At 42.7% G+C, this 18,633-nt stretch overlaps 1 protein-coding gene across 1 annotated transcript in view; it reads left to right on the plus strand.

Annotated features, from left to right (window-relative positions):
- Positions 1–18,633, plus strand: part of TTBK1 (tau tubulin kinase 1) — a 94,516-nt gene that overhangs the window by 62,896 nt on the left and 12,987 nt on the right. Inside the window, exon 12 of the mRNA XM_082218063.1 lies at positions 1,830–2,388. Within this exon, the coding sequence (XP_082074189.1) occupies positions 1,830–2,388 (559 nt within the window). The remainder of the gene's footprint in view (positions 1–1,829; positions 2,389–18,633) is intronic.

Genomic DNA, 18,633 nt, shown 5'->3' on the forward strand with positions numbered 1-18,633 from the left:
CGCTGTAATACTTTCCTAAAAGAATTGTTTATTGCATGCTAAAGATTATTCTGCTGTTTTATGGTGAAGGTGACTTATGATGGCACAACATCTCAGGAACACTCTGCTGTATTCAGATACTAATGGAAAAGGGCAGCACAATTCATTTTTATTCAAGAAAAATAACCATATTATTGGTGTTTAAATATGTTCTGCCTTAAGAGTAATGAGAGCTTTCCCAATATCAGAGAGGTCTAGAAATCCAGTTCGGATGAGGATTCTAGAAACCAAGAGGACAAGTAATATGGTTACAATCAGTTAATAAGAGGATAGGGGATTTTTCCATTATTTTATTTAGGCTCTGGGGTTACTTTTAGTTTTATCACTAGCATGCCATCTATTTCCCCTGTTGGTGGATCTGTTTTGGGCAACTCTTTCTCCTGGAAAGGCTTGATAATTACTGATAAAATACAGCATAATATTTACTGCACGGTATGCAGTCACAGCAGGGATAACTCAAATCCAGATTGTAGATTTATAAAAAGGTTATGAACTCATCATTTTGCACTTACTTTTTTCACTTTCAAAATATTAATACAATTGGTTCTGAGTGAAGTTTGAGAACTTTCAATGATAGGTTTTAACAGAATGAAAAAGTAGTTCATGAGATTAACACAAGATTATTAAATTTTAAAACAATCTTTATTGGTTTTTAAATAAATACAAATACGATAGCCATTAAACACTTATCCAGCTGTACATCTAAGGGTGCTCGTTTTATCCATTGTCTTTAGATATACACTTACACAATCAATGTTCAAACATCACACAAGGTTTCTTTTGGTTGTCTGAAAGTTCTGCTTTTAAGCGATTATATGAAAACATGGACAAGAAAAGCAAGTAGCTGCCTTGTTGTGCAAAGCTGTTTGTAGGGATGGGAAGCAATATGTTCACATACCTTAAACTTCCGGATATGTATGTTCAGAATGAACCACTCACTTTTTTAAAAATTCAGGACCGTGATCTGGAACAACAAGTAGTTTCTGGAACTAAGCTCAGGTGAGCCTCTTGTTCAATTTCAGTCCTGCAGTGTGTATGCCCCTTTACTGGGGAGTATCTGTAGCAGGACAGGGGCAGTTGTATTTGGGTACTAGCAGCTAAAATCCTCCCAGGTCTGTAACAAGACCCAGGAGTGAAAGTTTTGCGCAGAGCATTCTGCAGATATTTCAGAAGGAGAGGAACATGTGGAAATATGCAAAGCAATGGGACTTCAGTTTTTAGGAGACCTTAAGTACTTAGTAAATAGCAAGTCTTGCCATGTGACTCGTGAAAGGTGCATTCAGATGATTTGCTATTAAAAATTATATAGTGCCTTTATTGCACAAGAACTTGTGCGTATCAGTATTACACTTCAGTAAACCTTTAGTCTTAAATCTTGAGCTGAATTCTAGCGGAATTCAGAGTGTTGGTGCTGACCTTTAAAGCCCTAAACGGCCTCAGCCCACAATATCTGAAGGAGGTCTCTACCTCCATTGCTCACCCCGGAACTGAGGTCCTCCTCTGAGGGCCTTCAGGTGGTTCCCTCACTGCGAGAAGTGAAGTTACAGGGAACCAGGCAGAGGGCCTTCTGGGCAGTGACACCCTCCCTGTGGAACGCCCTCCCATCAGATGTAAAAGAGATAAAGAACTACACAACTTTTAGAAGACACCTGAAGGCAGCCCTGAATTGGGAAGTTTTTAATGTTTGATGTTTTACTATGTTTTTATTTGTACTGTAAGCTGCCCAGATGGGTGGGTATTATTATTATTATTATTATTGCTGCCCCTTAGGCTTTTTGTCTTATTTTCAGGTCACGAGTGGATTTGCCCTGTTCTCCTTCACGGCTAGTATGCTCTTCCCAGCCAGCACAGATGCTGTCCATTGACACCGGACAGGTAGACAGGCAGGCAAGTGGCAGGATGGATGTGTCTGCTTCTGTGGAGCATGAAGCCCTCAGCAATGCTTTCCGATCGGTACCCCTGGCTGAGGAGGAGGACTTTGACAGCAAAGAGTGGGTTATAATTGATAAGGAAACGGAACTGAAGGACTTCCACCCTGGTGCTGAACCAAGCACATCTGGAACAACAGATGAAGAGCCCGAGGAGCTGAGGCCTATTGAAGAGGGTGACGAGAGAAGGCGACTGGGGGCAGAAGCGGCAGTGAGGCCGAAAATTCATGATGGGAGAACCCGGGGTATGCAGCCTGTGGCTGAGGAGGACACTTCCCACAGACATGAAGGGCATTGTCAGTCAGTCTCTGACAGCAAACATGAACAGCAACCAGGAAGCCCCACACAGTCCCCCTTATATTCAGCACCAGCTATCCGACAGCGGAGACGAGAATCTGAGCCTACTGGTCCTGAGAGACAGGTAAGACATTCAAAATAAGCACCGTTCATCCTTTTTTTGCTTTAGTTCCCATTTCGATTGTATAAAGTTGTTGCCTCTAGGAAAACGTCCCCACCCCCAATCTGTCGCAGAGAATTCTTACTCTGCTGTACCAGATTCCAGAGGTATGTTTTCAATATGAGTATTATTATGGCACCAGCATCAAGAATATTTAATTAAGGCCATTAAGCTGGTCTCCGACCGTAATAAATTATCATCATCATCATCAGTTAAGACCACCGTTGAAAGTGGGATGACATGAACTCTCCTCGATGCAAAAAAGTGTCAAAACATAGATGTTCAGTGGATTTCCCCATTAGGTTCCTGTATGCCCTTTCTGCCCCTCTGAAATCCCCCACTTCCACCCCTGTGCTCCTCGTTCTGTGTTTCCATTCCTTTCTATGCTGCGAAGAGAAGAGACATAGGTAGGCAGGCAGACATGTGCACATGTGAATTTGAAGTCCAAACCACAGTGTGTAGTGCCTAGAGTGTCATTCCAGAGGAAGCAACACTACTCTAGTAACTGCACTCTGTGGTTGGTGGTCCAAGCTCACATGTGCTCCATACTGATTGCTTACCTGTGTCTTTTCACTTCCACCTCTTGGTGGCAGCTTGAACAAAGTGAAAACATAGGAGGTTCCTAGGGACAGGGTGAAGATATGAGAAGTGCTGGGGGGGGGGGTATGAGAGTACAGAGGGTGCTGTATGTTGGAGGCCACATTGAGTGAAGCTGCGGGATGCTCTTAGCCCATGGACACAGCTTGTTCAGCTCTGCTGTAGGATGAGGCAGATTTGTAAGGATTTTGCTGGGCCACAGCAGAGCTCACTGAAAACAGTTTCAGCTAAGTGGCTAAGATATATGGGTGGGAATTCTTTCCATCATTTCATGGTATTAGAATGGGGGGTGCACTTTAATGCTTTTCTGGGCAGGTAGTACTATAGTTGAAAACAAATGGTAAGTGGGGCTCTGTAAATATGATCCCTGGGGCAGATCTTCAGCAGCCTCTTGCTGGCAGCTTGGGTGTGGGGAAGGTTGCTGGCTGTGAGTCTGGAGGCTTGGTTTCTCCTCTAGCTGTTTCCTCCCCAGAGATTGGGCATCTAGTCTTACTGGAGCATGCCAGTCCTTCCTGGCTGTCCCTTCCTCAGCTAGGTCAGTGCCCATGTCCAGCAACTGTGTCTTCTTCTATTCATGATCCATGTCCAGGTTCATCAGGGGAAGAAACAGTAGGTTATCATAATAACTTTTGTTAGGTTAAATGTGGGGGAGAAATAGCAATTCAGTTTTCTTTCAGTGCTGGAGTTTCCCCCAAATATTACTGCCATTCAGAACGTTTATGCTATAAAGTGATAGAAAGTTAAAGGAACTTCCTATAGCACCTTTGGGTAAACTAAAGAAAATGAGTTATTACTAAAATAATGTACGCAAAGCACTTTTAGCACTCTAAAGTGCTATATAAATGCTAAGCGTTATAGGGAAAATGTTATCTAGTAGACACCAGGGAGACGAACATGGTAAATGACTCCCAGGTATCCTGCTGAAATGAACTAAAATGCCATACTTCTTCACCAGGCTCCCAAATATACCTGCTTGTGTTTCCTTTGTTCCCAATTACACCTTTCTAGCTGTTTCCTTAAAAAAATTATTTATCCAGTAGCTAGGTTGTTCCATGAATCAAGCCATTTCTGCATTTGGTTGAATAATCTATGTTTTCTAACTCATTGCTTAAGTTCGTAGCTGTGTAAAAAAAACAAAAAGCAAAACAAAACCAGAGCTCTAAACATTAATAATTGAATTAATGTGTTGTGAAGTTACACAAATAACTCTTAATACATAGATCTTGAGGGGAACAAATGTGTGGATATTGGGGCAGTGGTTGAACGGAGAAAAGAAAAGGCTGCTTGTATTCTGATAGTGTCCAAAGGAAAGAAATCCTGCACTTGAATCTTCATTATGGTGCAGGACAAAGGAAGCCAATAATAGGCAGGATTAAAGTTGAGAAGATGCTATTTGTGCAACATTTTTACTATCCTGGGTGTACACACACACACACACACACACACACACACACACAGGCATTTTGAGACTTGAATCTTGCTCACTGTAGATCTCACTAAAGAAAGTTCTAGCTGCTTCAGGCTTGTGATTTTGAGAGATGTTCCTCTGTAATTTGATACCAATAACATGAACTAGACCGGTTACATAGGATTCTTGTGAGTTCCTAAAATCCTTTAATCCCGTCATATAGATGATGAGCAAAGGCTTATCCTCTGTGAGAAAATAGTGTCTCTAAATATGTCATGAGGCATTCCTATGTTGCTTTTTAAAGTCAATTCTGTCCCTTTAATTAATTAAACTGCCCAGGGATCAATTTTGTTAAAGAGTGGTCTACAGATCTTTTAATTAACAAATACAATGAAGACTTGTTTGCTAGTTCCAGCCACTGGATCACAAGAACACAATGCTTTTAAGCTACTGGCCAGATTTCCCTTTTCAGTGGTTTCAATTATTCTTTGAAAAATGCTGAAATACTGATTTTGTGGCAGCCAAACATTCCCTATTTTTCCCTTTCATCTTCCTAGTATTATTATTAATGTCACCAAATTTGCAAGTACTTTTCAATGACTTTTTAAAAGGTAGGATTTTAAGGGGGAGAGACCATGAGAGGGAAATATTCAGCTTTGGTAAGGAATATCAGAACTTTTTTTTTTTTAATAATGTCTTTTTTGTGGCAAATATCCCCTTTGGGGGCAAGGTGTTCGAGAAGATGACGGCAGCCTAGTTTCAGGCAAGCTTGAAGGAAGCTGATTATTTGGTCACATTTCAGTCCGGTTCCAGGTCTCGTCATGGCACTGAAACTGCTTTGGTTGCCCTGCTTGGTTGCATTTGTTGGGAGACAAATGGGGTGAATGTCACTCTGCTCATTCTCCTTGACCTCCCTATGGCTTTTAAAATCTTTGGCCATGATATCCTTGTAGAGAGCTCTCCAGACTGGGGTTGGGAAACACTGCATTACAGTGGAGCCATTTTGAGAAAGTAGCTATGGCACCATGGGAGTTCTCTGGCATCCTGCAGGGTTACATCTTGCCCCCCCATGCTATTTAATACCTTTTGAAGCTGCTGTGAGATGTCTTCAGGAGATTTGGAGAAAGGTGCCATCAACGTGCAGGTGATGCATAGCTCCATCTCTCCATTCCCTCCGAATCAGACGATGCGGTTCAAGTGTTAGACCAGTGTTTGGAAGCAGTAATGGATTTGATGTAGGCCAATAAATTGAAGCTGAATCCTGGTAAGACAGAGGTGTTAACAGGGTTCTGAGTCGTGTTGAGAAGGTGGGGAGGTGGCCTGTTCTGGATGGGGTTGCAGTTCTGTAACTTGTGGGTACTCCTGGATCCAAACCTTGGCACTGAAGTGGCTAGGACTGCCTGTTTCCAGCTGTGACCCCTTTTGGACAGAAATGACTTGGCCACTGTACTCTATGTTCCGGTAACTTCCAGATTGGATTATTGTAGCACACTCTTTGTGGGGTGCTCTTAAAGACACACTGGCAATTTCAACTGGTCCAAAGTGCAGCAGTCAGATTATTGGCTTGGGTTCCCATTTAGAATTAACTCCTGTTCTAAAGCAGCTGTACTGATTGCCAGTTCACTTGTAGGCACAAGGCAAGGTGCTTAAATTAGTGTCCAAATCCCTAAATGACTTCGGTCCCAAATATCTGAAAGAGAGCTCCTTTCCTACAGAGTGCCTTGGGTGTTAAGATCAGCAGAGGAGGCCCTCTTGTTATTTGCATCGCCACCCTTGGGTGTGGTGGCCTGGAGGTGAGGACACAATTCCCTAAACTCTGGGATTCCCTCCCCACAGAACTGCACCCAGCACCTTCACTGTATTGCTTTTGTCATATGCTGAAGAAATGCCTCTTTTACCTGGCCTTTGAAGCCTGAGTTACTTATTTTTAGGAGCACCATAAATTGTTTTAGCTGATTTTAATATTGTATTTTTATATTTTTGTAACACACCTCTGGACCATATGGTGAAGGGTAGGTATGAAATTCTGTACATAAATAGTTTCACATATGTTGGCTAGAAACTAATTGCTGTAGGAGGTCATGAAAGCTTCAATCCTTAGGAGTGTACAGCAGATTAAACTTCATTCTACCCATGTGTAGTCAAGTTGATGAATATTCCTGCTTCTGCCAGATATAGTCTCTCTTGGCTCAGTGCAGGACTTGGATCCAGATACTACTGAAAGATGAGACCAGAGGCAATGAACAGTGAACACCCTTCAGGAGATGTTTACTGCAAAGGGAGAAGGGAACTCTACAAATAAATAATTGCAGGCCCACAGCAGCAGTACCAGAAAGTTATGGTGGAGTTAGAGGCACCCCTGTCTTCATGAAGTACCCACATAATCCTGTGATGGCAGTGTGATGTGACAAATCCAGGTTTCAGCACGTTTTTAAATGTTTGGGTGACTGGCTGCCCTTTATCTGGATTTACCCTGGTATAATCCATGGGGGCATTCAGATGCTGGATAAATTTGAATATCTCTATCAGTGCTCAAACTTTTGCAATAGATCAGAGGGGGATGTTTCATCCATGCTTTCATCCAAAGAATCATTGCAAACCCACTGGCTTTCACATGTAAAGCTAAGACATGGTATGTTTTAACCACAGTTTTTGAACAAGCCAGGTTTAGTTTCACAGATGAGCAAATTAACAACAGCTTTTTCTTAACCTAAAGTTGGTTTCATTTTCTAACTGTTCTTCCTTCATGCTCTGTAGTTGGGCAACTGACTGGGGGCAGATGCCAACACAAATCAGAATTAAGCTGGCATACGGATATAACAAGAAGCCACGCTTGAAGCAAGCTGAGATTCTTAAGCCAACTTAGAACCATGGTTTCATACTCTGATTTGTTGGTTGGGGTGGCTTTGGATGTGTAAACAAAATCAATGTTAAGTTAAACAAACCATGCATGGCTTTGTATTACCTGCAAACCATGCCATTGTCTTACGGAGATGGATGTTTGCTAGTGGACTACGGGACTTCCAAGTGCCCTCTAGTACTTTTTATTTATTGTAGACCATTTTAATCACACAGTTAATTGCCTGTGTAAGATGTTGGCACTATGCAGTATGTTTATAGCTAGCTGTGCATCCATATAGACACCCGCATAAGTCTGCCTCTCTTAAAATTTCAGAATTAATCCTGTTTATAGCATAAACAAGCAGCAATACAAGCTTGTGGGATATCTTCAGGAGAAGAAAAGGCTAAGGAATAAACCCATCACATCAGATGGTTGGATGGCGTCTTGTACGCCTCCTTCTAGCAACTCCTGCAGCCAAGCTGGTGCCAAACGTATTGTTCTACTTTTCTTTGGACCACATCAGTGAGGCTGGGAGAGGGTCTTGTTGTCTGGGCAGGTCACTTTGGTGCTGCTAATGCAGTGGTTTGGCTTCACCCTTGGAGGTGCACTCCGTTGTCTCTCAAGTCAGATGGGTGCCAACAACAAGATCCTAAGCATGCTGATTCAAAATGAGTGTTTAGGGTACAGCTTTCCTATAATTCCCAATCTCTACTAAAATTCAGTCATGATAAAAATCAGGTCAAAATGTAGGAAAAGTCAGTGTCTGATTATTAGTCTTTTAGTGATGAACAGTGTACAACTTCTCTATTGAGTTATTGGCCTGAGGATGTTTGTCCTTTTTAGGGTTATAAGTACCCAATGTTCAAAAATCAAAAGGCAGTCTGAACTTAATTTATTTAAGGCATTTATATATTGTGCTTCCCCCCCCCATCCAGAGTATTTTTATTGAAACTTTTTAAAGATAGGTAGACTATATAACATATTCGTGAACTTTTTGTCACATCAAAGGAAAGTACTGGAGAAGCATATATTTTTCTTCCTGAAAATGGGTGTGGTGGGGGGATGGGAAGAAAGTAAATATGAATAGAAGCATGGGTTCAATCAGTTTCTGCAAATTTATGTTAATTTTTTTTCCAGGCAGGCCTCACAAATTACAGTATAGTTACAACAATAAGCACCAGTTTATAAAAATTACAATAAATGGGAAAGAAAGAACAAGTTATAATTGCTTATCCTCTCGCCTCAGGACAATATGGTCCCTCAAAAGCCCCTGTGGTGGCAGTTAGGTTAGGGAGGGACCATCTCATAATAAGATCCTGGAAGGCTACAATCTTCCTATCTTTCATAGTGAAATATAATATGAGGTCTCCTGAGTCAGCTTGCAGTCTACAGAACTCCTTTTCTGTGACTTGCCATCCTGCCTGGCTGTTGCAACATGAAGATTAGTGGCACCCAGTGGTTTGAAGGCAGCTGATGCAATTATTTACTAGATGCCAGAGCCAACAAATTAGCTGCCTGCGTTAGTTCAGGACAATATGTGAAATCCAGCCCTGCCTCTGAGTCCTTGTTGCCTGCCGAGGGTTGCCAAGTCACAATGCTACAGGGACAGCTTAAGCTACGACTGGCAGGATTTCCTTTCTGTGCAGCTCTTTAAAGAAAACTGTGCCAACCCTGCCAGTGAGCAATTCCCAATGATTTATTTGTTGAGCATTTGTCCCGATTCCTTTGCAAGGAGTTAGACAGAGTTGACTCTTTAATGAGCGTTCATTATGATTTGTTTGTTGGGAGGTTAGGTGACATTGCATCAAAGCAAGTGTGGTCCTACACTTTCCAGTTTATCTTCCTTACCACAAAAAAACCAGTGTTTTGGAGAAAGCTGGTTTGATGCGCAAAACCTCCCAGTCAGCTATAATTGTGCAACCCGAATTCACTGGCATGTGACTGAATCCCACCAGGAAAAAGCAACAGTCTGAAAGTGCCGAATGTCTCAGTTCCAGGCAAGTAGCACTGTGTTCCCCTTGCTGCTGGCCCACATTCCTCAACTCTCCAGATCTCTCTTCTTGGGCCAGTTCATTTCTATTATTAGTGCAAACGCAGCCCTTCTTGTAAATTCATAGAGTAGTGGGCTATCAATGGCTACTAGCCTTGATGGCTGTGCTCTACCTCCACAGATGGAGGCAGCAATATTTCCAAATACCAGTTGCTGGAAACTACAGAAGGGGAGAGGCTCTTGTGCTCAAGTTCTGCTTTGCTGATTTCCTAAAGGCACCTGTGAGAACAGAATGCTGGACTAGATTGGCCATCCAGCAGGATGTTCTTATGCCCCATAGGCCCTATGTACATTTTTTACCCCAATGCCCTCCTTTTTCCTTGGCTCTACCGATTGTCTCGTTGGGCACCTTGTTTTGTGCCCGCTAACTATTTTGACCACTTCCTTTAGCCACAATTGCACCCCAGTCCTCTCCGTCATAGCCCACACCCCCTCCAGGTTTTAAACACACCACAAGCTCATTCTGACATTGCGTCAGCCATCTAAGCTGAGAAGTCATTCCCTTTGAAGCGGCTTCTCCTGTGAGACCAAGATGTCTTTGTGTTCATCTTGCCAGGACTTCACCTCTCTTTCTTTCTCTCCTCTCCAAGTCTCAGAAATGTGGCATTCCAAAGTAAATAACAGAACAGCCATATTGGGAAAATATGAAAAGAATGGACAATGTTCTCTTGAACCTATACTGTATGTTGCTCAATATTCTTTCCAAAGCAACGTAGTCAAGTTGTGGCCTCTCTGAGAATATTAATATTAGTCAGTATGACAAGACCCTTGCACTTAAAAGGCATCACTTGTTCCCCCTGCAAGGGGGTGTCTTACTGCTCAAGATTCAAATTTCTTGTAACTTTTTGATGTGATGCATTTTTTTGTTTGAAACCACAGGTGTTCTGAGCAAAGCAATCTATATGGGTAGACACCATTCAATAAAACAGAGACTATTTAGTGATGCAGTGAGGATTAATATTTTGGGGCAAAGTTTTGAGGAAGGTATGATGCTTAATCATAGTCAATTTAGTCATTGACTACCTCAAGGTATAAAGTTTGTATAAAGATTGTATAAAGTTTTTGGTGACAAATGTTGCAGAAAGTAGGGACATTTGCCTTGTGGAAAAGAAGAGTAAGGGGTGGCTTGTAATGCTAAGTAAAGAGGAGCAACAGTTATTTGTTTATTGAGGGTGGAAGGTATTGAATTTAAGTTGGCTTATAGCAAAAATCTACTCTAGGAATAGCAGGGCACTAGTACAAGATTCCTGAAGGGAGGCCGCAAAGTCTTTATAGAGATTTTTTAAAGGGAAAACTGGGCAAACCGTTCCTCCAGAAAGCAGTTAGATCTAGCTAATCTTCCTCCCAAAACAAATTCAGTCTTGTGAATTCTGTACAGCTGTGTGGCTGTGAGCAGATGGGAGAAGAAGAGCACTTGATTCATTGGCCAAAGCAAGGGGATGAGTCTTTGAGCACAGCACACTGCAGAAAACCCATCTAATTGCCTATGCACTATGCAGTTTGCAAGTTTCTTTCCTTCCCATTGATGGAATTGAAGACGAGGGTTATCACAAATAGCTAATTCACAATTGCTGATTTCAAGCAATGCAGTAGCACAACATTATTGTATGTTGTGTTTTTCCTGAATGTTCAGTTTGTCCTCATATTGATCTACTTGGCCCATCTGTAGGTAGGAGATAGGGAAGGGAAATGAGTAAGTCGGGGATTTCTACAATATATGTATGTTTGTGTGAGCATTTGTGTAAAGGAGAGTGAAGAGGAGGAATAAATTGCCTAACAAGTGAGGAAAGAAAGGTATGGTGGGCAGGTCCCTTCAGGGGTGACACCCAACTCCCTTTTCTTGACCTTCCAAGGCACCAGTAAAACTTGCAGCAGGTTTGTTGTGTATGCATGCTAGACAGGGCGCCTTTTAGCCCTTGCTGTGCCCACTGCTGTGAAGCTCACAGCATGTACGCGTGGAGTTGCCAATCAAGATGAATTAGGAAAACTTTGAAGCAGCATATTTGATAGGTTGAAAGACTGCATTTCCCTGTTGCAAGATGTCTGTATTACCCTTCATTAACACTTAATTTAAAAATGCCTAATTAGATCACTCCTTGCTGTAACAAGTGCAATACACTAAAACGTATCCAAACTGCCAATTAACCAATCTCTGAGTTGGCGGGAGGGGACGTTGAGAGAGGGAGTGACAGAAAGGTGAGGAAGGGAGGTTTCGTTTCCTAACCTTAACGGAAGTTCAGGCCTGCTCCCCTTCTGTGAAGGTTTAATGGTAGGGCATAACTGTAACTCCTGCCCCTACATCGTACGATGTTTTGAAGATGTGGCACATTAAAAGCTTTAAATCAGGACTGGTGGCTTGCACGTAAAAGGCCTCTCCAAGTAACAATGTGGTGTTAGCCTAGTAAGGGTGAACCCTGAGGCTGTAATTAAAGCCCTGCAAAGCCAGAGGGTTTGCTGCCCGCCAGTGAAGATTTCTACAGCATGCGCAGCACAAGCCAGGGGCGAGTCAAGTCTTTGCCTGACACCTTTTCCTCCACTCTTCTTGGTCTTTTGCAGTTGGAGGAGGACAGGCATTCTCAGCACTCCCTCCCGAGGTACAGCCCCCTCAGAAGACTGGCGTCCTCCGTTTTCTCCTCCTCAACCCTGGAGACAGAACAGTACCCTCACCTTGGCGGCACTTTCATACAGCGCAGCCGTTCGGCGGAGAGCAGCCCCGTGCGCATGCCCCACCGCAGGCACATGCCCCTCACAGCAGGAAACCACAGACTCATGCCTTCTGTCCTCCGCATTTCCAGATCCCAGCTCCAGCAGGTGTGGGCCCGCTTCACACACAAAACATAGCCTGTACCGGGGGAAGCAGCAGCCTTTGTAATGCAATAATAGAGCCCACCTGCCCAGTGTGTCACCATTTAATGCAATACTGAATCCCAGACAACTTTGGCCTCAAAGGTACTGTAAACTTCCAAGTCCCCTGCGAGAGAAACAAAACACAGAGACTCAGAACACCCACCTCTCTCCTTCTCCAGCTTGCTGGGCCCGAGGCTGCGTCACGACTCAAGATGAGAATACAAATAGTATGGACATGTAACGCATTAAGAGGTTTACATCAGGGCTCTGTGGCGGTGGCCTCCAGCAGTGGGGTGACGAGCGTAGGGCTGTCTCAGCAAACAGACAGGAGACAGGGGAGGGACACTGCAGGTATCAGTGAGAGCTGTCTTCCCAGTCAGATAAAATTTGTACCAAATTCTTGATCTGTGATTTGTGCTTCCCCTCAGATTTCACTCAGCCCTTGATTCAGGTGAACACGCATGAGAGGTTTGGGTCAAGAGCTCAGGAGCTGAGAGGGATGTACACTGACATATTTGCAAATCACCCTGACAGCCAAAATCACAGTACTTTTATTGCAGCTTGTGAGAGGCATACAGACTGCAGCCCTTGCACCCCTGTGGTTTTGTCTTCACTCTGTGACTATTTTTGTCACTTAACTCTGCGTAGATCCGCCTGCACTTATTCTTTTCCAACTCTATCTGCCAGGCATGACAGTATAGCAACAATTTTTATCTTAACCCATCTATTGATTGCTATAAAGGCTTCCTGGCTTCAGAAACAAGGAGGCTAGCTTCTTGCCTCTGGCCTGGCTTTGTGCATTTCTGAGAGAAACAGATTTCAAGCTAGTGTATAAGAAGGAACTGACCAACTTAAACCAATTCTAATTGTTTTTAACTTGAAAAGTGACAAAAATACTCATTTTTATTTCAATCATCCAGCTTCTCTTGGTGGAGAAGACAAAGTCTCATCAGCCAAAATCTATTCGGGCAGTATGAAAAAGCAAGATTTTTGTTGCGAGAGCCACCACTTGCTTTTAGCTGGTTAGGTTAGATTATTCAGAGCCAGAGAAGAGGTGTCTTTAAATCTCAAATGTGACTTAAAATTGTCAGTTAGCCTCCAACCACCCTGCCTACCCCACTGCAAGGTGTGAACCTCTTTGATGTGCACAGTTAGACTTGATAAAATCTCCCTTTGTCCTAAGCGAAAGTTTTGTTTAGTATTAAATGGATATCATCCTGACCTAAACTGAGATACCATGAACCAGCTTGATCCAGGTCTCTTGAACAGTGTAGGAGCTGAGCGATGCTGAGGTGCTTAGAGCAGATTCACCGAAGAACAAAACATAAGACTTAAAGAACCTTAGTCCAAGGTTGAAGAACCAGAATACTGAAGGTTCTGGTGTAGTAGTTGGTTTTGTGCTATAGAGCTTCCTGGGGCTTAATAGCATGGTTTTTTATTATTATGGGGGTGTTTTAAAGATAATTAAGGCTTGCCCCACAGAGATGCCAGCTTGGAATGGTCAACACACTGGAATTGGGCCTCCAAATCCCAACTGGCTTAAACATCATTTTTTAAAAAAAATTTATTTGTTTATTGCTGTGCTTTCTGCTGTGCTCTCCTACTCATCAAAAGAGCAGATTCTGCAAAACTGTCCAGTGTGATGGAACTCTCATCTAGAGTAAAAAAACAACAACAGGAGGCTCAATAGATTGCCTCTATAGCCTGCCTGGGTTTTAATTGCTGCACAGGAGCCTTTCATGTTCCTTGGCCCTGAGGGAATGGACTAAGTGCTTTTGTCAAAGTAACTCAAATGCAAGCCAACCAGGGTCATGATTTTAAGCAAAGGCCAGGTGAAGGGGGGAGCAGATACGAGATTTTCCGCTAGGTTCAAAGGTCTACTCTTCAGTATAGTGATAATTCAGCTGCAAATGAGTGGTGCATTCTAAAAGCATTTATTGCGATTGATAGCAAAGCTTATCAATATGTGAGTTTTCTTTTAAAAGCAGAAAGATTTGTGCTTTTTGACACACTTCCTGCACAGCCCCTTTTAACCATTTAGAACTTGATAATGGTATACCCTTTCAGCTAGAGACTTGGCTGCAGTCTTCCCAGCAGCATTCCTTCCTGCCATTTTCTGCAGTGGTGCTCGCCATAAGTGGTGATGTCAGACTAAGCAAAAATGATGGGACTGTTTTCAAGCTGATTATTTATAGTGTGTGTGTTTTTAAGGGCGGGGGGAGTCCCAGGAGAAAACTGCTGAATCTTTCAGATGTACAGGAGCATTTCTGGGCCACCAGACAAATTCCAAACTACATACCTCTCTCAGATTTTAGAATGGAAAAAAACCGAACAACAAAAACTTAGGACATGATAAGAGATTCAGAGCAGTACATATATCAGACACACTCACTTTCTCAAACACTCCGTTTTCTAAGAGAAGAAAGTCTAAACTTAAGGCTGCCTCAGTATCATTTATATGCATAGCCAAGTACTGGTCTTAACTTGAGATAAATTCTTCTGTTAATTTTACTTCCTCGCCAGCAGAATTTTCTTTGGTTTCCTCCAGATTTTATCTTAATTCCGCACAACAGTTCTCTCTGCTTTCAAGATATCATTATGTATGTTTGTGTGTGTTTTTAGCCATGCTATTCCTACTTAGTTTTCTTTTTTTGAAGCATTTCTTGCCATTCTAAGGGGTTAGATAAGAGCCTATGGAACAGAATAATAAGAGGTTTTGATCCTCCAGTTCTGAGAATTTAGTATCCCTTTGAGTCAGGGGGGTCATTTTCAACCTGATATGTTTGTGTGTGTGCACACATGGAAATTATAGACCTTGCATTTCTAAGCCTGCAGTCCTATGCACACTACCTTTACAATAAAACACATTAAACTTGCTTCTAAGTAAACACAGAGTCATGTTCCAATTCTCCTAATCTCTCATCAGAAATAGCATTCTTTACAGTGGCAATGAAATTTATGTTTTGAGGAAGCTAGTTAATGGAAAGCTTCCTGTACTCATATTTTTAGTACAACATTTTCTCTTCAGGCTGATCCTGCAGGAGAAACCCAGCTCTAGTGATCACAGTTTTGCTTATACAGCATGCATTGCATCAAAGCCTGAGCTGCAAAATAATAGCTTCTTCCTGCCAAGCAGCTTGAAGTTCAAAATACCTCACTGACACAAACTTGATTTGCAATTAATGGGCTTTGCACCAGCAATGTCTCACCAACAGAGTAATGTGTTGAGGACCAGAGACTTGGTGAGTGTTCAGTTTTGTTTCAAAGGTCTCTAGATTATGAGAATATACAGGGCAAAGCTTTTTGGATTGTTTGAGAGCCAGTGTGGTGTAGTGGTTAAGAGTGGTAGACTCCTAATCTGGGGAACCGGGTTCGCGTCTCCACTCCTCCACATGCAGCTGCTGGGTGACCTTGGGCCAGTCACACTTCCTTGAAGTCTCTCAGCCCCACTCACCTCACAGAGTGTTTGTTGTGGGGGAGGAAGGGAAAGGAGAATGTTAGCCGCTTTGAGACTCCTTAAAGGGAGTGAAAGGCGGGATATCAAATCCAAACTCTTCTTCTTCTTCCTCTTCTTTTTGCTCTGTGCTTCATAAAGACCAAAATCTTTTCATCCACACAGATCAGTGGGCACTATTGGATTGTTTATTTCTCAAAAACTCCAAAGAGCAATAAACACAGGAGTTGCTCAAAAAATTTGAGTTATGTTTTGCGTGAAAGTTTCATATGAGAGGGAGACCTCAGCTCTGTTTTGTTTTGATACAATAAATTACCACCAGTACCTTCTTGGTTTTCTTGTCCCTCAGCTCCTTATTTAGTCCCTTGCCCCTCTGTTGTCTTCCCTATAACAACAATTCCATTTGCCAGTAGGCCTTTTACAAGGTTTTCCCCTAGCACACTATTTTACCTCATTTTCCTGCCGTCTCTGCCCTTTCTTCCATCTGCTTCTCAATACCATATGTTTCATTATTGCTGCCCCATCCTCCAACTACCCTATCTCTAGCGGCCCTTGCACTCAGTTTATCAACCCTGTTTGCCTCTTCGTCCCCTTCCTCTCAGTAGCACACAAATCCAGTTTCTTGTTGGCATTCCCTTAGTTTCTATTCCCAGGCAAACCTTTGGTTTCCTTCAGAGCAGTGGCTCTGATAGTCAGCATACTTTGAATGGCACTTTCCTCTTACAAATTGGAATGTTTGTGAACATTCCATGACTCTGCAGCAACTCAGCCTATGGTTTGGGAATGGCTTGCAAGACAACAGGCAGGCAGTTCCTCCATATGATGTATATATGATGAAATATTAGCTTTTTATGGCATCTTTCATCCCAAATGTTCTGAAGTGCTTTACAAAAACATGTACACACTTGTATATATATGCATAGTATTTATTTATTTATTTATATATTTAACATAGCTACTCCATAATAATAATAATAATAATAAAATCCTTGTTCTGCTGTTGAAATTCCTCCACCTCTAATGGAAGGAAAGGACAATTTGATTCAACAGTCCCAATGCTGCTATATTCCAGTTTGTGATAAGCTGTGTAATGAGAGTGAATTTGATGCTCTAGAGAAGATGTAAGAAAGAAGAATGCAATTGGAGTGTATGCAGGACCTGGGGATGCTATTCCGGCTGGACGAGAGAAAAAAAGCATCCAGGGTTCATTAATATCCAAAGAAGGTCGGGATCTCTGTTCTACATGTGTGTTAAACTACACCATAGATCCATTACTGTGAATCCAGTATCAAAGATTCTGTGAAATATCTTTCATTTTTGCTCCTTTAACATGAAATAGTCTGAGCTTCCCAATGATGTATCTTTTTGTGCAGGTGTCTGATGTAGGCACTACAGTCTGTGCTACTTCATTCCTCTCTCATGAGTTTTGATGGTGCTTCCTCCATGTGCCATTATTGCTTGTTCAGCACATTAGTGTGTGAATAATATTTGAATAAGGTGGTTTCAGGGGGAGAGGACAGAATTGCTAATATCCATGCATATGGGTTGGTTGTGAACAGAGACACCAGGTTGCCTCAAGGTGAAGGGGGCCAGGTGTGCGATGCATGTGTGATGTGTGATGCTTCCATGTTTTGTTGCAGCAAAATTCGTACTTCACCAATGTAGTAAGTTTTCTGCATCCCCCACAACCCCACCATCCCAGTTTTTGGATAGATAACACACTGAGCAATGTCCCCTATTCTAAGTCAGGCTTCCTCACCAACCCATGAGTAATGTTACTTGTGAATAGGCTTGCCAACCTGCCATTGGGCTGACTTGTGTTTTTACACACAGGGAGGTTTTACTGGCAAGTAAGTGTCCCAGCTTTTTGTCATTTCAAGCAGCAGATTAGCACATATACCTACGAATAAACTTGGCACCCCAACCTGCTGCTTGAAGTGACGTTTTTGTTCCTCAGTCCATATCTTGCCCACCATGGTTTCTCTCCTGATCTTTGTGGGTATGCAGCAGGAGTGCTCTGGTGCAGTTTCCCTGTGCTTGAGAACAGGGGTGGTTTCCCTTTCCTCTTCCTCTCCAAACTGGCTACCTTCTGTTTAACCAGCTCCTTCTTTATGATGTGAGCTTCAGGTGGACATTGGCAGGTTATGGAAATGAAGGCCATATTAAAAACCAAATAGTGTGTTCCCCTTTCTCATATTTGCCCCATTGCTATTGTTGTTTTAACTACTGGATCTTCTGTTTTTTTGACTGGACGCGGAGGCACTGTGTCAAAGGCCCACAAACAGCAGTTGTCAACCTGATATGTCTTACAATGGTATGTGGCAAGCTTTTTTGGTGCTGGGAAGGCAGTGTCTTAGTATGCAAGCCCCGTTTTTGAATTTAGTATTGCAAAGAAAGTAGTTCAGTCAGATAGATGAAAAATCACTTTGGCAGTTTTCCTGAAGCAGCAAAGTGGTACCATATGTGTAGTCCGTAGATCACAATCACCATCCCTCTGTCCCACTTCTCCTTACTACAAAAGACACACTACCAACAAAATCCACCCCCGTCACCCAACCCTAGAGCTGTGCTAATGACGAAGGGGCTGCTGGGATGTTCACATTTTCTTAGCAGGCAATGTAGAGTGCTGTCTGCTGGCTCTGCCCCTGTGTGCCAGGGGTTAGGCACCTGTGCAGCTGTTGATGCTACCATCATATTCCAGTGCTGGAAGAAGGGCACAAATTGTATACTTCCACTAGGGTTGGAACCCTCAAGCCTGGTCCTCTGAGCTGCTGAGGTTGCAGTGCAGCTTCTCATCTGATTTAGCATCGGGTCAAATGGACTAGACTTTTGAAGACTTAGGCCATCATAGTTTTGTCCCATAGTTTTGCATTATCTTGCACCACTCGCACCCTATGCCCTTTCAGCTATCTTTCTGTACAAGAGCGCTTGGTTGAAGCTGCGTGGCACTGTGAATTGTGATTTATTGGGTGTTGTCTTTCCCCACAACAGTATGAATCTGGTAGGGTGTG

This window comes from Podarcis vaucheri (genome assembly GCF_965113315.1).
Source record: "Podarcis vaucheri genome assembly, chromosome: 3".
NCBI classification, from domain to species: domain Eukaryota; kingdom Metazoa; phylum Chordata; class Lepidosauria; order Squamata; family Lacertidae; genus Podarcis; species Podarcis vaucheri.